At 59.1% G+C, this 21,550-nt stretch overlaps 2 protein-coding genes across 6 annotated transcripts; one reads left to right on the forward strand and one right to left on the reverse strand.

Moving 5' to 3' along the window:
* Positions 1 to 1,071: 1,071 nt before the first annotated feature.
* FAHD1 (fumarylacetoacetate hydrolase domain containing 1) lies at positions 1,072 to 2,948 on the reverse strand. Its single transcript, XM_080830101.1, has one exon. The coding sequence runs from the start codon at positions 2,804 to 2,806 to the stop codon at positions 2,141 to 2,143; it is 666 nt and encodes a 221-aa protein (XP_080686227.1). The 5' UTR covers positions 2,807 to 2,948; the 3' UTR covers positions 1,072 to 2,140.
* Positions 2,876 to 20,190, forward strand: HAGH (hydroxyacylglutathione hydrolase). Of its 5 annotated transcripts, none has more exons than XM_080830099.1 (9): positions 2,876 to 3,067; positions 5,867 to 6,042; positions 6,501 to 6,565; positions 11,218 to 11,335; positions 11,983 to 12,091; positions 13,781 to 13,884; positions 14,136 to 14,237; positions 19,403 to 19,482; positions 19,953 to 20,190. In XM_080830099.1, exons 2-9 carry the CDS (start codon positions 5,938 to 5,940, stop codon positions 20,050 to 20,052), a joined length of 783 nt encoding a protein of 260 aa, XP_080686225.1. In that variant the 5' UTR covers positions 2,876 to 3,067; positions 5,867 to 5,937; the 3' UTR covers positions 20,053 to 20,190. The 5 variants fall into 5 exon arrangements, with proteins under 5 accessions (XP_080686225.1, XP_080686223.1, XP_080686226.1 ...); XM_080830097.1 differs by lacking the exon at positions 2,876 to 3,067 and adding an exon at positions 3,275 to 3,398; XM_080830100.1 differs by lacking the exon at positions 2,876 to 3,067 and adding an exon at positions 3,603 to 3,738 and having other exon boundaries at positions 5,867 to 6,046.
* The last annotated feature ends 1,360 nt before the right edge of the window (positions 20,191 to 21,550 follow it).

Below are 21,550 nucleotides of genomic sequence, written 5' to 3' on the forward strand. Positions count from 1 at the left end.
ACGTAGCCCAGTGCAGTAATTACAGATATGTGGATTCTACTAGCAAATGACTAGAAACCATTTCATCGGCCCACAATGGAGGAGTGATTTGAGGATCCTGCAGTCACTGGAAATGGCGCAGCAGCAATGTGCCGACCGCCACGGAGTCACCGCACCGCGAGGAAAGGTCAGGAAATTGAGTTATGGGTAGATCTTCTAAGAATTGCAATTCCAACCACAGATTTGGAAGAAGGTACATTAAATGCTTTGGCTGTCTCTGGGTGAATGGAATTTTGGGTGTTTTTGCTTATTCATACTCTTGAACTCATCTGTAATAAACATAGTGCTTAGGCAATTAAAATAAGAAACTTGATTAGAAGATAAAACAAGGTAGTATGACATCTAATAAACAGGTCCAATCCTGGCACTTCTTCACAATAAATTATAAAATTAGATGTGGGGGTTGCCTAATACTTAACATGTTTGAATCTTCTTATATATTTACCTGTAGGATACAGCCTGCATTGTCATTAAGACTTCATGCTCTGGTTTTAAGAAAACTAGGTTGTAACTTGGTTCTTTCCCTCAGCTGAGTGACCAGAAAGCCAGGCTAGCTAGCCTCTAAACCTACATGTTCATGTTTAACAGGGATGGTAGTAACACCAAACTCCCAGCTTTGGTAAGGTTAAGTAATGCACGGAAAGCTCTTGACCCAGTGCCTGGCAGTACGAAGGGCTCAGTAAATGTGACCGGTTGTTAAATTACATGTCCTCAGTTTTCTGAGAGGGGACTGCAGATGTCTTCTGTTTACATCTCCAGCAGGAGCCCCTGCCTGAAGGATACCACCGTACCATGGGCACTACGCATCCTGCCAAGACATTTTGTCCACGGAGAGCAGGTAGGAACAAAGGTAGCTCTCCAGGGCCATTCAGCTTCCTCATCTCTGGTTGGAGGTAGAGGTGCTGATTAACTCTGTTAATGGAGCACAGTGCTCTAAAGGCCAAAGGTCAATGACCAAGGTCTGAACCCCTTAGTGAGGAAGTGTGCCTCTTAGCCACTAATGAAGCAGTAAAAGTAAACTTTCAGGCCAAATAAAAGAAAGCATTTTTATTTGGAAAACAATCATTTCAAAATTATCTCCCAAACTCCTAATGTTATAGGCCATGGTACAAATGAGTGAGGTTGCCATGAATCTTTCATTTATTAAATACAATTTTAAATTGTGTAGAGTAGTGTTTATCCACATTTCCAAAAGAAGCTCTTAGGAGTGCAGGAGATTAATTCTGCTGGCTTGGTATGGGCAAGTGATGTGGAAATATTTATTTTTACAAATACCTCTAGATTATCATGATCAATTTAGGATACGTGATTTTCAAAATATTTTGCATACTTTTAAAAAAGATTTTATTTATTTATTTGACAGAGAGAGAGATCACAAGTAGGCAGAGAGGCAGGCAGAGAGGGAGGGTGAAGCAGGCTCCCCACTGAGGGGAGAACCCGATTTGGGGCTCGACCCCAGGACCCTGAGGACCTGAGCCAAAGGCAGAGGCTTAACCCTCTGAGTCACCCAAGCGCCCCTCTTTGGCATATTTTAAGTTTTGAATTACTGATCTCAGAATGTCCCAATGAAAAGTCTTTTCTTAAATGACTTAAAAAAAAAAAAAGATTTGTATTTATTTGAGAGAGAGAAAGGATGAGCCAGGAGGAGCGGCAGAGGGCAAGGCAGTGTCCCCGTCGAGCAGGGAGCTTGACTTGGGGGCTCAGTCCCAGGACCGGGGGTCATGACCTGAGAGGGAGACAGGTGCTTAAAGGACTGAGCCCCCCAGCCCCCCCCCCCAGTGAAAAGTCTTATCCACTCCAGTTTTAGGAAAGGAGTCTTCTTAACATTAGGTTTGATAAATTCTCTGCTTTGGAGGCATTACAAAAACCTAATTTGGTCATTTCTTAAAATACACTCAATCTTCTTTCCATTTCTGGCCCCGCTTTTCTAGATTACATTTTCCTTTAAGGGTCCATTTTCCTTAAGTCATAACAATCCAATTAAATCATATTTAAGAATTAGTTTCTTCTTAAAGGATTGTCCCATTTAATAACCTTTGCTTGCTTCTGTCCAGCTCCCTTCTCTCCTGAAACTTGCTAAGTCAGGGCACTTTGCACAGACTCAGTACTCTGGCTTTTCCACCGTAAATCTCATACTGACGACCCCGTGTATGCCAGCCTGGATCTCATCGTTTTCTTTCACGGGTCCGACTCCCTTCGGGGTCCCGGTCAAGATAATGTCTCCTTCCTCCAAGGTCATTATCTTAGAAACGTAGCTGATGATGTAGGGGATGGAAAAGATCATGGAGGCTGTCTCACCCTCCTGCCTGAGTTCGCCGTTGACCCTGAGCCAGAGCTTCAGGTTGTGAGGGTCCGGGATCCTCTCCTTGGGCACGAACGCGCTGACCGGGCAGGAGGCCGTGAAGCTCTTGGCCAGCGTCCAGGGCAAGCCCTTCTTCTTGCACTCGTCCTGCACGTCTCTGGCGGTCATGTCCAGACACAGGGCATAGCCGGCCACGTAGTCCATGGCCGCGGCCTCGGGGACGGCGCGGCTGCGCCTGCCCATCACGACGCCCAGCTCGAGCTCGTGGTGCAGGTTGCGGCTGTAGGGCGGCATGAGGATGGCCGAGCCGTCGGGCACGTAGGCGGTGGACGGCTTGAGGAAGAGCAGCGGCTCGCTCGGCACCGCGCTCTGCATCTCCTTGGCGTGGTCCGCGTAGTTCCTGCCCACGCACACGATGTTCTTCCCCCACTCCCAGAAGCGGGACAGCGGCCTGGGCGCCGCCATGGCTCCGCCGGGCGCCCCTGGAAGTCACGTGACCCGCCGGGCCCGGTCACCTGACGGCGACGGCGCCCCGGAGAGAACGAACTACCTCGCCGCGCTGTCCTGTCCGCGACGGCGCGTGCCGCTGTGCGCTCTACCGGGTGCTCGGCAGTCGCGGCGCCTCAACTCCTGGGAGCCGCTGTCCAGTGGCTGCCTCGGGGCAGGGGCCTGGTCCTGGAGAGCGGCGGAAGCACTGACGCTGCCCTCCGGCCGCGGCCGCCGCAGGTAGCTCCCGGCTCCCCGCCCGCACTCAGGTCCGCGGAGGCCCGGCCGGCAGCGGGCACGGGTTTGCACGCGGGCGCTGATTGGCCGAGGCCTGGGGCGGGGGCGCTAGGCGTGCGCTGGTTGGCTGGAGGGCGGGGCGGCGGGTGCCGATTGGCCGCGGCGCGGCGCCGCTCGTGCGGCCCGCCCGCCCCTCGCGCCGCCGCTGCCGCCCCGCCGCCGCCGCCGCCCCCGCCGCCGCCGCCGCCGCCCCGGGTCATGGTGCTGGGCCGCGGGCCGCTCGGCCGCCGGAGCCTCGCCGCGCTGGGAGCCGCCTGCGCCCGCCGCGGCCTGGGTAGGTGGGCCGGCGCCGGCCGCGGTGCGGAGGGGCGCGCCTGACAGGCGCCGGGGGCGCGGGGCCCGGCCTGCTGGGGGGCCCGCCGGCGTCGTGACCCGGCGGCGGCGGTTGGGCCGCGCCCCCGCGAAGGGCCCGGCGGCGCTGGGGGCGGCCGGGAGTCGCCGGGCCGTCGCGGGCTGACGCTGTTTTCTGTCGACACAGGCTTGTAACTCTCGCCGGCGTCCGCGCGCGCGGGTTGGGGTCGAGGAAAGGCCCCGCGGCACTTGAGCCAGACTTGGCGGGGCCGAAGACAGTGGGGTCACTGGTCGGCTGGGGGTTGCTGGCGGAGTTGTGCCCGGTAAGGACGTGCGCCGCAGCAGCCGCGCGGCCCTCCCGCGTGTGTGCGCCCCGGGGCCTGCCCGCCCATCTCCTCCTGCGAGCTTCGGCTGGCAAGTGCAAAGGGCAGGAGGCCCGGGCGGCACCCGAGCGAGTTGCGGCAGGACGGGGTCCTGGGGGCGGTGGGCCCTGGCCCTCCCTCCAGAAGGAGAGGCGTCGGGCTGGCGGGCTTCCAGGGCCTGCGCGTGCGGCTGCCAGACTCCGCTCCCACTGCGGGTTGCCTCCTGCTTTGTCGGGATATTTTGACCTTGATTTTGAAATCTCTTTTTCTTTATTTCCTGATATCTTATCTGGCTAATGTGGCAATAGGGGCAGTAGGGTGACCCGAGTCTTTGGGAGATGGTTAGCGGTCGGAGACAGGACCACGTAGCAGTCGCGAGGCAGGCAAAGCTGTCCTTGGCCGTTTTAGATCTCACGGAGAGCACTCGGTGTTCTGGAGCGGGTAGGTGTTGCCATCACTAAGGAAAGAGCCTGTCCTTTTTGCCATTTGGGGACACCTCAGAGTGTCAGGGCTAAGCCTTTTTGCTTCCAGAGTCAGGCAGAGATCGTGAGTAGGACTATAGGGAATTGGCAAGATTGTGGCCGCCTGGTTCAGATGGGAGCCCGGTCCCAGCCTCGGGATACCGTGCGGAAGGACGGGCCCGGTTCAAGAGAAGCCAAGCAAAACGGGTCTCAGGTCTCGGCTGGGACCGTAAGCTGCTGCTCCGTCGTGCCCTCTGCGCCTACGAAAGGTCACAGTGCAAAGCAGCGCACTGGAGGCATTTCTCGGGCGTGTAGTGTTTGGAAAAGGAAGAAGGCTTTCGGTGGTGCCTGCAGAAGTCTCTGATTCCCCGGGTCCTCCGGGAGAACCTTCAGAGCCCCTGGAGGAGCCTGAGCGCAGGCTGCAGTTACGTTCCCTTCACCTGGGCGGCGTTCCTCTCCCGGACTCGCCCAGAGTCCTGTTTCCGTCCCACTTTCTTCCCTCCCCCACCCCCAGTAGGTGCACTCCGCTCCCTAGTCCTTCCTGGGCTCTGGTAGTGCTGGGGCCTAGGGGGGCTGGACTGTCACGGAAACCTGGTCATACAGAAATGTTTGTTTTGCCGTGTATGAGGGAGGAGAAGGGCCTGGAAAATGCCCAACTGGTTGTCCAGGGAAAGGGGAGTCGGATATCTCGGCGTATTCTTGACAGTTTCCCTGGCCGTGGCAGATAAGGTCGAATTCAGCCCTCGGTGGCCCCTGGAGATGTGGTCTGTCAGTCAGTGGGTCCTGCCTGCTTTCTGGGTGCCTTTTGGAAGAGGGCTCCATTCTGGCACCTCCCCCAGAATTTCATGGCTGTCTTCTGTCACCTTTTGTGGTGTTCATCTCTTTCACATCAAGACAAGTATTGTCGGGCCTCTGTGAATTTTTAGATCAAAGAGGAGTTTCGTTGTTGGAAGTGGCTTGGCCCCTGACTTCTCAGTGGGGGACGCTTTTGGCCCTTGCTCACTCTTGACACACCCTGCCGGGTCCTTTGGCTCCACTGGATGGCGATTCTGTGTCCTGTGCACTTGGATCTGGAGCAGGTGGCCACCTCTGCCGTGTGTCAGGCCCTGGTCGTTTAGTGCGTGGTCCAAATTTCGAGCTCCTGCCTATGAGAGAGAATACTGTTTTCTTCTCTGGCTGGAGACTTAGGAAGGGTCAGAGGCTCTCGCCCTCGGGGTTCCTCTCTTCGTGGTCTTTCTGAGTCCGGTGTGAACACCCCAGGACTGGCACTGGTCACTTCTGAGTGTGGTTTGAATCACAGGCACAAACCGGCACCCCGTCCCCTGAGAGCTTGCGAAGAAGAAAATCAGGATCATAGTGTGAGAGAAGGGATTCCCGTGAATATGCACGTGAAGAATTTTCTGTGTTTTTCTTACGGATGTGGTAAAATTAGGATATTTTCTTCTTTCCCGAAGGAACTCAGAAAACCCGTTGCAGTGAGCCTCACACTTGGCCGCTGGCCGAGTCCCTTCCCCGGGATGTTGGGTCCCCAGCACGTGGGGTCTCCCGGGCCTCCCGGCCGAGGGCTTGTCTTTGAGCCTCAGCCTGGGGCGGCCTCCCGTGGACACTGACCGAAGCTTTGTCCTTAGGCCCAGCCCTGCTGGGAGCCCTTCTCCATCACACGGACTTAAGGAAGAGCTTGACCGTGGAACAGGGCGCCATGAAGGTTGAGTTACTGCCCGCACTGACCGACAACTACATGTACCTGATCATCGATGACGAAACCAAGGAGGCCGCCATCGTGGACCCGGTGCAGCCCCAGAAGGTGGGAGGCAGGGCCCCAGCACCACCCCACCCCCTGCCAGGGCTGGTAGCTGCAGTGTCCTTGTAGCTTGGTCGAAGCTAAACAGAAGTTCACCCGTTTGGTTTTTGAAAAACAACCCGTGTCCAGCCACTCTGCTGTCGGGCAGGCCAGCGAGGGCTGGAGGCCGCCGGCAGCTTGAGCGAGGAGAGCAATGGGCTTCTGTCTGGAAGGTCCCTGGGTGCCAGGAAGCCCCAGGGGCGATTACCTCCGCCAGAGGGACTTGGGTCGGTCATGGCTGGCCCTGAGCTGCCGGCGGGGTCAAGAGGGACTGGGACTGGGAGCGGGGGCAAGTCAGCAGGGTCAGGGCAGGGCGTGGCCCCTCCCGGGCAGGCCTGGGTCCTGCTGGGCCGCCTACAGCTCGGCCACCCAGCGCGGGGAGTGTGACCATGGTCCCCGTCGTGCCTCATGTTTGGTTGCAGGTTGTAGAGACGGTGAAGAAGCACGGTGTGAAGCTGACCACGGTGCTCACCACCCACCACCACTGGTAAGCAAGCCCTCACCTGCCGGCCGCTTGGGCCTGTCTGCTCCGGGCTGTGTGCACTCCGGGCCGGCGTCGTGGGGGTCAGGCACTTTGGGCTCTCTGGGCCCTCCTACAGGTGGACACCTGCGGGATTGGGGTGCTGGAAGCCCTCGTCCCTGCCCAGCTGTGTTCTTTGTGCCGCTGAGGGTCGGCCCCAGCGGGGTTCTGAGAAGACGTGCCGGTGGTGGCCCCTGTGCTGCTGTCCCGTGGCCTTGGCCCTGGGCACTGCTAACTCGGGGCTGCATGGGATGGGCCCCCAGCAGCATATGTGAAGGCTCCGGGCTCGTGTGATGGGAGACGGGCCTTGATGTCAGGGAAGAAACTATTCTAGGCGTTGGTGTTTTTAAAACTCAAGCCGCTCTATTTGGAGAGGTTGTGGTTTTGAAATTGAAGGTAAGGGGTGAAGAAGCACCCGACTTTGTGTTTTAGGACCAGAGCTGAAACTCAGAGCTCTTTACAGCTGGAAAAAATATTTATTTGGCTCTATTTGGTTTTGCATATGAGTGCCCGAGGGCACCCCCAGCTCCCCTGGCTTCAGCCTGCGAGGGCCTGGGCCTGTGGGTTTGTTCTGTGGTGGCCGAGCAGGCACCAGAGTCTTTGGGGTGTTCCTCCCAGGGCGTCAGCAGTTAATTCCTGAATGCGGAGGGGCGGGACCGCAGCCTTGCCCTTGGCCGGGCTTCTGGCCTTGCTTTGTGGTAAGAAGCCAGGTCTGCCTCCCGCTGAGCGTCTTTCTCCCTCACTGACCAACCAACCGCCAGGTCACTTTTCTTGGGATGCCCTGGGGTTTTTCCTCTGTTTATGTTAGAATACAGACCCCCAAATTCCGCCCCAGACCGAGCCCCATGAGCCCCAAAGCGCCCGTGCCTCCCTCCCTCCCTGCGCTCCGCGGAGGGTGGGGCGGCGGCGGCGGCGGTGTTGGTGCCTGTCCTTAGAGCGCCCGGGGTGTAGCTCTGGGGTGGGCCTGGCAGAGCCGGCCCCTCTTATCTGTGGGCCCCACGGTGTCTGGGCTCCTCGAAGGGCTGCGTGGACGAGGCCCGGCGCCCTCGCCTTGTCCCGGGAAGGCTGATCTGGGGCGGGGTCCTGGCTGGGCTCCCGCGGTGCAGGTCCCGCCCCACAAGCTGTGATACAGGCTGGCCCCCCCCCCGCCCCCCGTCCCCCTCGGGCGCTGCCGAGCTGGGCCTGTGTGCGTGTGTTTACTTGTTTAAAGTTATAAGTTTTTATTTTTATGTTTTAAATTTTTAGAAAGCTTTCATATTAATTCCAGTTACTATCTGGTGTTACACTGGCTGCGGGTGGGCGACACAGTGGCCCAGCGGCTCTGTGTGCTCCGTGCCCCTCACACGCGCGCTCCTTGACCCCCGTCACCCGCGTCACCTTCCCCCACCCGCCTCCCCGCTGGGAACCATCTGTTCCTCCTCAAGAGTCTGCTCCTTGGTTTGTCTCCCTTCCTTTTCCTTGGTTCCTTTGTTTCTTAAATTCCACGTATCGGGGGCACCTGGGTGGCTCAGTGGGTTAAAGCCTCTGCCTTCGGCTCAGGTCGTGATCCCAGGGTCCTGGGATCGAGCCCTGCATCGGGCTCTCTGCTCTGCGGGGAGCCTGCTTCCCCCCTCTCTCTGCCTTCCTCTCTGCCTACTTGTGATCTCTCTGTCAAATAGATAAATAAGTAAATCTTTAAAAAAAAAAAAATTCCACGTATCAGTGAAATCACGCGGCGTTTGTCTTTCTCTGACGTTTCACTTAGCATTTGACTCTGTGGTTCCATCCCTGTTACTGCAAATGGCAGGAGCTCATTCTTATAGTTGAGTAATATTCCCGTGTGTGTGTGTGTGTGTGTGTGTGTGTGTGTGTGTACACGTGTAGATATTACACGTCTTTGTGCGTTCATCGGGGGATGGGCACGGGGCTGCTTCCGTCATTTGGCAGTTGGAGGTAACGGGGCTGTCGCCGGCCGCACGTACCCCTCTGGGCGAGTGTTCTTGTGTGCTTCGGGTGGAGACCCAGAGCTGCAATGACTGAATCGTGGGTGGTTCAGTTTTTAGCTTTCCGAGGAGCCTCCCCACTGTCTTGCACGGGGGCTGCGCCAGCTTGCGATCCCGGCCGCGGGGCGCGAGGGCTCCGCTTTCTCCGTCCTGGTCGGCGCTCGTTGCTTACGTCGTTGGTTTTAGCCGCACGACGCTGGGAGAGGGGACGTGTCCTTGTAATCGGGGTTTGCGCTTCCCCGATGGGGGGTGGCGTGGAGCACGTTTTCACATGACTGCCCGCCATCTGGGTGTCTTCTTTGGAAAACTGTCTCTTCATGTCTTCTGACCATTTTTTTATTTGGATTATGTATGTTTGGGCGTGTTGAGTTACATAAGCTTTTTATAAATTTTGGATACTAACACTTTATCAGAAATGTCAGTTGCACATATCTTCTCCCATTCTGTAGGCTGCCTTTTAGTTTTGTGGATTGTTTCTCTGGCTGTGCGGACGTTTTTTATTTTGATGACATCCCGGGAGTTTGTTTTTGCTTTTTGTCCCCTTCGTCTGGAGATGTGTGTAGCAGGAGGTTGCTGTGGCTAACGTTAGAGTCATCACTGCCTGTGTTCTCCTCTAGGATTTTGAGGGTTTCAAGTCTCACATTCGGCTCATTCATCATTCTGGATTTGTTTTTGTGTGTGGCGTAAGAAAGTGGCCCGCTTTCATTCTTCTGCATGTGACTGTCCTGTTTTCCCAACATCAGTTGTCGAAGAGAACGTCTTTTTTCCCTTTGGGTATTTTTGGATGGGTCATTTCTGGGCTCTCTGTTCTGTTCCATGGATCTGTGTGTCTGTTTTTGTGCCGCTGCCACACTGTCTTGATGATCACAGCCTGTAATAGAGCTTGAAGTCCAGAATCATGGTGCTGCCCGGTTTGTTTCTGGTTTTCAGGATCGCTGTGGCTATTTGGGGCCTTTGTGGTTCTCTAGAAATTTTAGGGTTCTTTGTTGTAGCTCTGTGAAAAATGGGGGTGGTATTGGTGGGTGTTGCATTGAATAGTACGTTGCTTTGGAGAGTAGACATTTCAGCAATGTTTGTTCTTCCAGTCCATGAGCGCGCAGTGGAATGTCTGTTTCTTTCTGTCTTCACTTTCTTCCAGTTTCCACAGTTTCCAGACTACAGTTCTCTCACCTCTCTGGTGAGGTTTAGTTGTGGGTGTTGTATATTTTTGGTGCAATTGTAAACGGGATCGTTTTCTTAATTTCTCTAAATGCTGCTTCATTAGCACATAAAAGTGCAACAGATTTCTACGCATTTTTTTTAAGATTTTATTTATTCATTTGACAGACAGAGATCACAAGTAGGCAGAGAGGCAGGCGGGGGGGCGGGGGGAAGCAGGCTCCCTGCTGAGCAGAGAGCCCGATGTGGGGCTCGATCCCAGAACCCTGGGATCATGACCTGAGCCGAAGGCAGAGGCTTTAACCCACTGAGCCACCCAGGCGCCCCATCTACACATTGGTTTTTATCCTGCAACCTTACTGAATTTGTGTATCAGTTCTAGCAGGTTTTTGGTGGTCTTTTGGGTGGGGCATTGCCATTGTTTAAAAAAACTTTTTTAAAGATTTTATTTTATTTATTTGACAGAGAGAATGTGAGAGAGGGAACACAGCTGGGGAAGCAGGAGGGGGGAAGCAGGCTCTCCGCCTGAGCAGGGAGCCCAATGTGGGGCTCGACTCCGGGACCCTGCGATCATGACCTGAGCTGAAGGCAGACACCCAACAACTGAGCCACCCAGGCGCCCCCATTTTATTTTATTATTACTGATTTATTTATTTTTAGGGAGGGAGAGATGGGGGAGGGCAGAGGGAGAGGGAGAGAGACAATCGTAAGCAGGTTCCACAATCTCACCACCGTGAGGTTGTGACCTGAGCTGAAATCAAGAGTCTGGTGCTTAACCGCGGAACCACCCAGGTGTCCCGGCATTGCCATTTTAGAAGGCAGCTTCTACCCGCTCAGGGCAGTGGGTCCCAAACTGGGCCACCTGGGAGCGTCATGTTAGAATTCCTGCTCTGCAGGGCGCCCGGGGCCAGCTGTGTCACCACGTGGGGCAGGGAGTCAGGCTGTGGTGCTTCTTACAGACCCTCAGGTGACTCTTCTGTGCACAGAGCCTGGGAGCCGGGCACAGGGATCATCTAGGAGTTTGGGCTTCGGTGTGTTTGCTTCAGAAGCTTCTGCGGCTACGGGGCAGGAGTGCAGAAATGCCTCACTCCGGAATGGCATGTCTGAGAATGTTCTTGTCAGTGCGGCCAAATTACAAGCCAGTTTCCTGTGTTGGGAGATGCGTTTCTACTGAGACGTAACCCGGAAAGGGGCCTTGTGGTCGGGGTTTAAGAGCAAGCAGGTCCGGGGGCGCCTGGGTGGCTCAGTGGGTTAAGCCGCTGCCTTCGCCTCAGGTCATGATCTCAGGGTCCTGGGATCGAGCCCCGCATCCGGGGCTCTGCTCAGCAGGGACCCTGCTTCCCCCTCTCTCTCTGCCTGCTGCTCTGCCTACCTGTGATCTCTCTCTGTCACATAGATAAATAAAATCTTTAAAAAAAAAAAAGAGCAAGCAGGTCCGGTCCCATCGGCAGGAGCCCAGGTCTCCTTTCCCACTTCCAGGGATCACGCCGGCGGGAACGAGAAGCTGGTCAAGCTGGAGCCTGGGTTGAAGGTGTGCGGGGGTGACGACCGGATCGGGGCCCTGACGCACAAGGTCACGCACCTGTCCACACTGCAGGTGAGCAGCGCACCGACGGAGGGCATGGTGCGGTGGGGACACTGACACCCCCCGCCCGCATTCCCTCCCTGACTCGGGGACCTGGCAGGTGGAGGACGGCCTGACGGTGCCCTCCGCCAGGCCCGGTTTTGAGACGGTTGGGGCAACTGGACGCGTTGATGTGAGGTCCAGCGAGAGGATGTCCCCAGGAGCTCCGCGGGCAGGGCGGGGCGCAGGCGCACAGCTCCTGGTGCGCATGTGCAGGGCGCACATGCAGCCTGGGGGCCGTCCTCGTCCGCTGACCCGTGGGAAGGTCGCACCGATGTTCCTCTGGAGTTCGGTCTTTGTGGGCCTGAACGGTTTAGAAGTAAGGGTTGGGGGGCAGTGGGAGTCAGGAAGGAAAACCGAGAGAAACCGTCTTTAAGAAGCAGGACAGCTGGTTCAGACTTGGTTTGGCTTTGAGGAGGGAGTAAAACACGGCGCTCTGGCCTGCGCGGGTGCCAGGGTGCGCCCCGCCCCGGGGTCCCCAGCAGGATGCGCTGCTGCTCGGCGGCGCGGGGGTCCGAGGTCCGCGGTCCGTCGGCCGCTGGGGCAGGGGTCCACCGGCTGCGAGCCCTGGGCAGCCCGCCACGTGCAGGGAGTGAGTGCCAGCGCCCGCTCTTCTCCAGGTGGGGTCTCTCTACGTCAAGTGCCTGTCGACGCCGTGCCACACGTCTGGACACATCTGCTACTTTGTGAGCAAGCCTGGCAGCTCTGAGCCACCTGCGGTGTTCACAGGTGAGTGTGCGGGCTCGTGCCGGGCCAGGGAGGTCTCCGGAGACCCTCGGCGCTCCGCCGGGTCAGGGTCTGCAGCCAGGCTCCTGTGGGGGCTGGGGGTGAGGTGGGCGGTGCCCGCAGCCCTCAGGTAGAGCCGGGAAGCCTCCCGCTGACGGGAGCACTGTCTGCCCAGGCCCGGAGGCCCCTCTGCCTCCTGACGGTTCTCAGCCAGCGGCAAGGGCTCAGCTCTGAGCCTTGCAGGAGCTTACGTTTCCGTCATGAAGTCACTGCAGCGGAAGCCAGCTAGGAAGTGCCACGGGGCTCCGGGAGCGGCTCCGCAGTGGGGTGGGCACGCGTGGGGCTCGGGGACCAGCCGCTGCGGCCGTGGGCTCCCGGTGCTGGCAGTGGGGTGCCTCTGCTGCCTCGTGACCCCAAGGCACCCCACACCGAAGCTCGTCTTAAAGACCGGTCGTTTTCAGTGTCCCCAGTGCAGTAGCAGCAGGTGCACGCCCTGAGCCGACTCCCGAGTTTGCGCCGTGGGACCCCGGGGACCCCGGGCTCGCTCGGCCTCATCCGCTGGTGTGTGCGGCCGTGGAACCGGCCCCTGGCGCCGCCTGCGGGAACAGCAAGTGCAGAGGGCCCCCGAGTGGCCACGGGCAGCCAGTGTTGCACCTGTACCCGTCACCGCTGCAGGGGTGTGGGGGGGCGTCAGGACCTGGGAGGGAGGCGGGTCCCTGGGGACTGCAGACACGAGAAGCCACGTGCCTGCTCTGGAAGGTGGGGCTGCGTGCTGAGCCCAGGCCCTGCGCCCGGCGCCGCTCCTCCATGGACAGCGGCTGGCAGGGCGCAGGGTATGGACAGGTCATGTAGCGTCCTCGGTGCTGAGGCTCTGGCCTCTGCCACCCTGAGGCAAGGACTGAACGTGTGCAACCAGGATGTCCAGGGAGGCCCTGGGGGCAGGTGTGGGAATGGGGGCTGCTCCCCTGGAGGGAGGGCTTGACCTCAAGATCTCCTGTGCCTGTGTGTGCCCCAGCCTCCTCTGCGGACTCGTGGACTTCTCACTGGTTCCCGGGCTCCCCTACTTGTAGGGCTTGTTCAGGGGCACAGTCCCAGTCCCACCCCCACTAGGCTGTCCTGTTGTCCCCTGGGAGCAGTGCAGTACCGCCCTCGCCGGGGGGGGGGTGGTGCCCCCATGACAACCCTGTGGTCCTGGGTTGTGGCTCAGGCTCCCTGGGCGGAGGTCTGGCCAGAGATGGTGGAGGGACTCCCTGCGCCTGGGGCCTGGAGAACAGAGCTGTCCGGGCACGTGCTGAGCGCGGAGCCCCCCTCAAGGAAGCAGCGGAGGCTGGGTGGGTGTCGGGGAGGGGACGGCCCTCCAAAGGGCGGAGGCACGACGGGGGCCTGTGTGGTGAGGACCCAGGTGGTGGCTGGTGAGCTCAGGGGTTTCTCCAGGCTGCGCTGGCTGCCAAGGGCGAGAGGAGGCAGAGGGAGGTGGGCCTGGGACGGCTGCTGGGCCAGTGGTTTGGGGGTCTCGGCGCTAGGACTGGCGGGGGGCAGTGAAGGAAGGAGTGGGGTTGAGCAGCTGTTGGGGGGGGCTGGTGGAACCAGTTAGTGAGACTTGGGGGCTGGGAGCCGAGAGCTGGGGGTCAGGGTTTCTTGTCTCTGTCCTGTTGGCGGCCCCCACTGGTCCCTGGCTGGCCTGTTTCTCAGGTGACACCTTGTTTGTGGCCGGCTGTGGGAAGTTCTACGAGGGGACAGCGGATGAGATGTATAGAGCCCTGCTTGAGGTCCTGGGCCGGCTCCCTCCAGACACGGTAGGTGGCGCCCCGCGCGGGGGGCGGGGGGGCGGTGCGGTGGGCAAGGGCGGGCGGGCCGCTTCCTCTGGAGCGAGGCTTTTCTGGTAACGTGTTTTTATCGTGGAACACGCACGCAGGAAGTGTGTGCTGAGGGACACCTCTGTGCCGGTCGCTAACGCGTCCCAGCCCGGAGCCCCACGAGCCCGTCTCCGAGGGGCCTGAGGGCACGTCCTGGGGACTCGGAGCTCACAGGCCGGTGTCTTCCTCAGAGAGTGTACTGTGGCCACGAGTACACCATCAACAACCTCAAGTTCGCGCGGCACGTGGAGCCCGACAACCTCGCCGTTCAGGAGAAGCTGGCCTGGGCCAAGGTGAGCGGGGCGCGCCGCGGGGCTGCGTGTGCCGGGCAGGGCCCAGGACGGGGCTCCCGGGAGCTCGGGGCGTCTGCGCCGCCGCGCTCGGGGCTCCGGCTCGCGTGTGCTCCTCCCGGCCGCGCCCGAGCTGGCGAGGAAGCCCCCGCCGAGTCGTTGGGATCCTCGCTGACCCAGGGGCCCGGGGCTGGGCCGGGGAGGCCGGCGCTGCGGGGCCCCGACCTGTTCTCCGCGGCCGGGAGGACGGCGAGTTAGCCCGGCAGCCTCCCGGCGCGGCCGCCGCGGGACCCGGCCCCAGGCTGCCGGTCTGAGAGGCCTTTCTGTGGGCGGGGCTGGCTCCTTGCCCTCGGCGGGTGGCCGGGCGGGTGGCCGGCTGGTGGCCGGGCTGTCCGCCCCGAGAGGGGGCGTCGGGGCCTCGCGGCAGGGCCTCCTGCTGCGTCCCGTGACCCCGGCTGTCTCCGAGCTCCGGTGTTTAATGAACCGCCTGCGTGTGCCGGCATCTTCCCCAGTTTGGGGCCTGCGTGTGGGAAATGCCGCCGGGAGGATTCGGACGCCGCAGGCCTCAGCTGCCGGCGCGGGGGAGGCTTCCGCAGGCACCGGCGCCCCCGGGGCGTGTGCGGCGCGGGCTCTGTGGCTTCGCGGCTGAGGCGGCCCCGGCGCCCCCCGCCCTGGCCGTCCGCCCGCGCCGTCCGCCCGCGGGGAGGAAGCCCATCTTTACGGAGGATCGGATCGTCCTCGCCCAGTGGGAGGCGCCGGCCCCGGGCGAGCGGGACAGCTGCGTGACTCCTGACGCCGCGGCCTGGTGCGACCCCAGGGCGCCCCCTGCGCCCCCCGCTGCAGAGCCCCCCTCGCGGAGTCTCCCGCACACGCAGCCCTAGAGCGCGGGTCACGGGGCTCTCGGGCTGACGGTGCGCGGCCGCCGCGGGGGTGACACGGGTGTCCGCTGCTCTGGGCGCGGACATGGTGCGTGCGGGGTTCGCTCTGAGGAAGATCCCAGAATGCTTCCGGTTGGTGGCACCGTTCGGGTCCTCGCCGGGACCGCGCCACGCGCCGTGGGGACGACTGACGTGGGAGCCCCTCGGCGCGGAGCGCGCGGGTGTCTCCTTGTGTTTCCTGAAATGCTCACTTCTCTGACGGCGGATGAGCTCGTCCCCCACGGGCTCCCTGGCCTCTCACGGGGCGTCTTCCGCAAAGCGCGTGTTCGAATCTTCGCCCGTGGAAAACGTCGGGCCGGCTTCCTGGTTGCAGGGATTCCTTGTGTGTTCTGGAAACGGGTCTTTGTCAGGAATCTCTCTCAAATATTTCCTTCCCGTTTGTATGGCTTCTTATTTTTATTTTTTATTTTATTTTATTAAAAAAATTTTTTTTTAAATTTATTTATTTGTTAGAGAGCGAGTGAGCACAGGCAGACAGAGTGGCAGGCAGAGGCAGAGGAGGAAACAGGCTCCCCGCCAAGCAAGGAGCCCGATGCGGGGCTCGATCCCAGGACGCCGGGATCATGACCTGAGCCGAAGGCAGCCGCTTAACCAACTGAGCCACCCAGGCGCCCCTGTATGGCTTTTTAAAAATTTTTCCTTAACAGTGTCTTTTTGAGAATACAAATTTATACTTTTGGTGAAGATGCTTATTAATATTTTCTTTTACAGTTTTTATGTCCTGAGAAATCCATGCACGCCCCTTGTCAGACTCCACTGCGTTTTCTCCTGAAAGTTTAATGGTCTTAGCTTTTATTTTTATGAAGATTTTATTTGTTTATGACAGAGAGACACGGTGGGAGAGGGAGAAGCAGGCTTCCCACTGAGCAGGGAGCGCGACGCGGGGCTCAATCCCAGGACCCCAGGATCACGACCCGACTTGAAGGCAGACGCTCAACGACTGAGCCGCCCAGGTGCCCCCTTAGCTTTTATGTTTACACGGATTTCTGTGTCGGTCCGTGGTCCCTCACAGATTGTGTTCGGTCTGAGGTAAGGGTAGGAGGCCTTTTTTTTTTTTTTTAATTCACATTCAGCTGCTCAATACCATTTGTTGGAAACACTGTCTTTTCCTCGTGGGACTGCCGTGGCACCTTTGCCCAATGAAATGGACAGTGTGGGCACGAGTCACTTCTGCACGCTCCTGTCTGTGCCCTGGTCTGTGGGACTTCTCCACTAGTAGCAGACGGGCCTGACTTCCGAAGCCTGTGGCAAGTCTAGGGTCAGGCTGTGCACGTCCCCTGACTGTAGACTTTCCTAAAATCGGTTTTGACTCCTTTTTTTAAAAAAAGATTTTAGTTACTTATTTGAGAAAGAGAGAAAGCATGAGAAGGGGGAGGGGGTTAACGAGAGAAGCAGACTCCCTGATGAGCAGGGAGTCTGATGTGGGACTCGATCCAGGGACTCCAGGATCATGACCTGAGCCAAAGGCAGACGCTCAATGGACTGACCCGCCCAGGCGCCCCAGTTCTGGCTCTTCTAAGTGCTTTGCATTTCCATATACCATATAAATTTTAGGATTGTCTTGTTAATTTTTACCAAAAAAGTCGGCTTTGGATTGGGACTGTGTTGTAACAAAGGATTTGGAGGGAATTGAGGTCGTAACCATACTGAGTCTTTCCGTGACTGTGCTATCGCTTTCCATTTATCGAGCTCAGTAGTTTTTCTCAGCAATATTTTGTAATTTTCATTGTTATGGAAATTGTACGTATCGTTAAATGTATCCTTAAGAAATTCATGTTTTGGGGTTTTATTGGAAGGGATTGTTTGCTGAAGGCTTGAGAGATACAGGTGACGTTTGCATCTCGATCTTGCACCCGCGGGACCCCGCCCAGCTCCCTTCTTCCGGCGTCTTTTCCGTAGGCTCCTGAGCGCACAGTCGCGTCCCCAACACGCAGAGACCGTTTTTCTCCTTCCTTTGCCGTCCGGACGCCTTTTATTGACTTGTCTGGGCCGCCGCCCTGGCCAGCGTCCCCCAGACAACGTTAGAGAAGCGGCGACTGCGGACATCCCTGCCTCGTTCCCAGGCTCCGGGGAGAGCGTTTAGTCTTTACCCGTTAGGTGTGATAGTAGCTGTGGGTTTTTGTAAATCTTCTTAGGTTGATACGAACTCACATGTATTCCTGGTTTTCTAAGAGTTTTTACCACAAGTGGGTGTGGAATTTTGTGAACTGATTCTTGTCTTCATGTTACGTGACTGTCCCCCGTGCTCTGCGGTGCGCTGGGGGCGGGCTGGGGTCTGGCGCGCTTCCCGGCCCTCGGCCGCGCTCTGCGGCGCTGTTCTAGCCCCTTCTGGGTCCTTACCAGGGGCTGGTCTGTCGTTTTGTCGTCTTGTGACGCCTTGGGTCTTAGTGTCAAGGTGACGCTGGCCTCAGGAAACGACTGGAAGGTGTTTACTCCCGTTTTGCAGAAGTTTCTCTGCGGCACCATTTGTTCCCGAGTGTTGGCATTTGCCAGGGAAGCCGCCTGGACGTGGATGCTTTTCTGTGCAAAAATTTTTTTGTTGTTGTTACGAATTAATGTCTTTATGTAGGGCTGTTAGATTTTTACATCTTCTTGAGTCAGTTCGTTAGCAACTTGTGTCTTTCGAGGAATTTGCCCATTTTGTCAAGGTTTTCGGGTTAAGTGACAGAATTTTCATTCTGGTCTTTCTACGCGTCAGCTTTGCTGAGCTTTAGTTCGCGTGTCATGAGCCGCATCAAGTGAACGGCTGGTGAACTCGGACAGACACACACCAGGGCAACGACTGCCAGTGCAGTTAAGACAGAGGACGCTGCCGTCGCGTTCGCTCTGCGGCGGCTCCGACGACCCCGCTGCGTCGCGCGCCCCGGACCTCGGCTCGCGTCCCCGGAGCTGCAGCCAGGGGAGCCTCCGCCGCGTCCCCGCGGATCTTCTTCCGCTCGGAGTGGCGGGGGACGGACTCCTGTTGGGGCGCCCGCCCGCGGCTCATTCCTTTTCGCTGCCCGGCGGCGCCCGCCGTGTGCTCGGGCCGCCTGTCACCGGTTGGCTCAGAGGCCGCCGTGCAGCAGTCCTTGGGCCGCGCACCTTTTCACGGCTCTCGGGGAGACACCCGGGCATGAAGTGGCCGCGGGCACAGGCGCGTGTCTGACCGGGGGAGAGACAGCCCGGTCGTCCCCCCGAGTGGCTCTTGTTTTACGTTCCTCCTGGCAAAGTGGAGGCTCTGAGCTGTCCTGTGTCCCCCCCAGTACTGCGCCTCGTCGTTCTTTCTGGTGTTAGTCATTCTGATGTATGTAGTGGAGTTACATTGTGGCTTTATTTTATTTACTTTTTAAGATTTTTATTTATCTATTTGACAGAGATCACAAGTAGGCAGAGCAGCAGGCAGAGAGAGAGGAGGAAGCAGGCTCCCCGCTGAGCAAGGAGCCCGATATGGGACTCGATCCCAGGACTCTGGGATCACGACCTAAGCCGAAGGCAGAGGCTTAACCCACTGAGCTACCCAGGCGTCCCTGTGGCTTGCTTTTTATTAACAATGTATTTTGAAGAGTAAGGATTTTTAATTCTGATAGAGTCCAGCATGTTGAATTCTTTTAAGGTTCATATCTCTTCTGAGAAACACTTGCCCAAGGTCAGAATCTCTCTCCTTTGTTTCCTTTAAGTTTTATCATCGAGGCTTTGCTTTCAGAGCCGTCAGCCCCGCCCGCCCCGTCCACTGGCGCGACCGCGGCGCCGCCTCTTCCCTGCGACGGTGGTCTGGGCTCCTGTCCTTCACCGCTCGTGTCCGTTTTGTTGATCTTTTCAAAGCACAATTTTTGCTTTAAGTTTTCTTGTTTTTCCATTTGCCAAGCTGCCTGGCAAACGGCTCTTCCTGGGTCTTTGTCCTTGGGAGCCCGTGGAGGGGACACCCTGCCAAACGCCCCGTGAGGGGAGCTCCCCACCTTCCAGGGCGGGGACCCGGGGCACCGTGTCGTCTGTGTCGCTGCGGGCTGTTCTCCTGTAAAACACAGACTTTGTGTTAACGAGAAGAGTTTCAAGACTTGGCTCCAAGACAGCAGGGGGAGGAGGGACAGGTTGGTGACGGCAGCCGGGACGCTTGGGTGTCCACAGCAGGAGGGGCCTGTCCTCACACTGACCCCACTCCGTTCTCTTCGCCTTCGGAGCTGGACGACGTCTGAAGGTACGGAGATGTGCCTTTGCAAGTCCCTGCGTCACAGCGGCCTCTGTCCCCTGCAGGAGAAGTACAGCGTCGGCGAGCCCACGGTGCCATCCACCATCGCCGAGGAGTTCACCTACAACCCGTTCATGAGAGTGAGGTGAGGGGGCTCCAGGGATGCCCGCGCCCCTGCCCAGCCGCCCCGCGTGCCGGAGGCCGCCCCGAACTCTGCATCAAGTAGAGCGTGGCCTCAGGCGCGGGCCCTCTTCTCAGAAGGGGGTGCTGTCCTTGGGCTCTGGCGAGGGTTTGGGGTCCTTTCTGACCCTGGAGTCCGGATCCATAGGTGGGTGAGGTACAGTCCCTGGCGGGGGGCGGGGTCTCGGGGAGCCGCCACCCGGGCCTGCCGGACGCCAGTGGGGGGTCGGTGTCTCCGCTGTCCAGGTCTCCGGCAGGATGGCTCGGCCAGCATAGCACGACCCCACGGGTAGGACACGCGAGCTGGCTGCTGCTGTAGCATTTCGTTTTTTAAGCATGTCCCAACTTGCGCTGGCTCTTCCGGTCCCCGGCACCCTGCGGGGGGCGTGGGGGGCAGGGGGGCACGGCGTGCAGCCTCGCGTTTGGCCTCCGCAGGGAGAAGACGGTGCAGCAGCACGCCGGTGAGACGGAGCCCGTGACCACCATGAGAGCCATCCGCAAGGAGAAGGACCACTTCAAGGTGCCCCGGGACTGAGGAGGCTGTGGGGCCTGGGGCGCCCCTGGCCGCCGCCCCCCTCAAGCACATTTGGGTATTCAGATGTTTTAGATAAATTTCTTGCCGGGAGTGCAGGAAATCCAGTCTCGGTTTAATTTAAATTAATTTCAGAGCCTTCGCTTGTGTCGCCGGTGTTCTAGCGCGGTTACCAGGGAAGTCGCGCGGGCGCTCCTGGATGCTGCCGGCCGCGGCGGGGGTGGAGGCCCCGGGGCGCTCGGACGAGGCTGGGGGGCGGCCAGACCCTGGGCACAGGGCAGGCAGGAAGGGCTGTTTCCAGCCGGCTCGTTTCTGCATCTCGAGGTCTTCCTCAGTTCCGGATGGTGTCCTTTTGGCTTGGATCTGTGGGGAAGAACCGTGCCCGGGGCTCTCCTCCAGCCGAGGTGGTCTGTCGCCACTCTCCCTAGACGTCCTTGGCCGCTAAGGTTGTGTGTCAGGTCCTGGGTGGGCCCCGGTGCTGCAGGGCTGGGAGGCAGAGGCCCTCCTGTCCGAAGATGGTGTCCCCTAGATGGAGCCAGAGGCCCCTGTGATGTCGCAGAGCGGGGTTTGCACGGGACCTTCTAGTTTCATAGTATAGCTCTGAAGTAGCCTGGGCGTCTCGGGCCACGTCACGGTGCTGCTCGGTCGCACCCGTCCACGCTGGCGTGCGCACGTCCGGGGTGGACCTGTGGTGGCAGGCCCGTGCCCCCGGGGCTGCTTCGTGTGGTCGGCGGCCCTCTGGGCTTGCGGGCCCTGCCAGTGTCCCCGGTGTGTGTCCCCCTCCCGCTGGCATCCCGCACAGTCCCCCTGCTCTTAGTCCCTGTGCTCCCAACTGCACGTGGAAATGTCAATGAGAAGTCAAAATATTTATGAAATACACGGAACCTAGAGAAAAACACGCGTCACTCAGCCTCTATGGGCCATGGCCCTCTCTCCCCGCCCCGACCCCAGAGCTCCGAACAGTAGCGGTTTCCCTTCGCACGTGTCGTCCTTGGTGAGGGGGCCCTGCCGGGTTGCCCCCACGGGTTCTGGGCCTGCAGCTGGGCTGCCTGTAGGGCCAGACCTGTGGCTGCGGTCCTGGGTCTGCGACGTGCGGCTCTGACACACTCTCGTGCCCACACTGCGTGCTGGCCATGGGGATTTTGACTCGGGGGGGTAAGTTCTGGCCCACCTGGAAGTGTGAGCCACGCCCGCCGCACCGATGTGCGAACCGCTGTAGGGCTGGCCCACTGCCGCCCGGGGAGGCCGGGTCCCTTTCCGTGCGCGTGCGGGCCACTAGGGTTTCCTCCCCCGGCCGCCGCTTGGCTCGGGGCCCCCACGTTTCTCCTGGGCTCTGCTCCTCCCGGGGCACACAGGGCCCTTGTTTCCCGCCACGCGTGTCGGCAGTCGTTTCCCAGGTGGCTGCTGGCCTCGCGCTCCGGCGTCCCGTTGAAGAAATCCCGAACTGTGGTGGAGTGCACGGTACGAGGTCACCTTTCCCTCCGCTGCTGCCTTCCCGTCC

Source organism: Martes martes, assembly GCF_963455335.1.
Source record: "Martes martes genome assembly, chromosome: 18".
In the NCBI taxonomy this organism is placed as follows: Eukaryota; Metazoa; Chordata; class Mammalia; order Carnivora; family Mustelidae; genus Martes; species Martes martes.

Coding starts and splice junctions, on each gene's coding strand:
- FAHD1 (XM_080830101.1), bottom strand. CDS start 2,806: ATGGCGGCGCCCAGGCCGCTGTCCCGCTTCTGGGAGTGGGGGAAGAAC.
- HAGH (XM_080830096.1), top strand. CDS start 4,116: ATGGTTAGCGGTCGGAGACAGGACCACGTAGCAGTCGCGAGGCAGGCA. Junction 13,885..14,135: donor GCCGGCTCCCTCCAGACACG/GTAGGTGGCGCC, acceptor TGTCTTCCTCAG/AGAGTGTACTGTGGCCACGA. Junction 19,483..19,952: donor AACCCGTTCATGAGAGTGAG/GTGAGGGGGCTC, acceptor TGGCCTCCGCAG/GGAGAAGACGGTGCAGCAGC.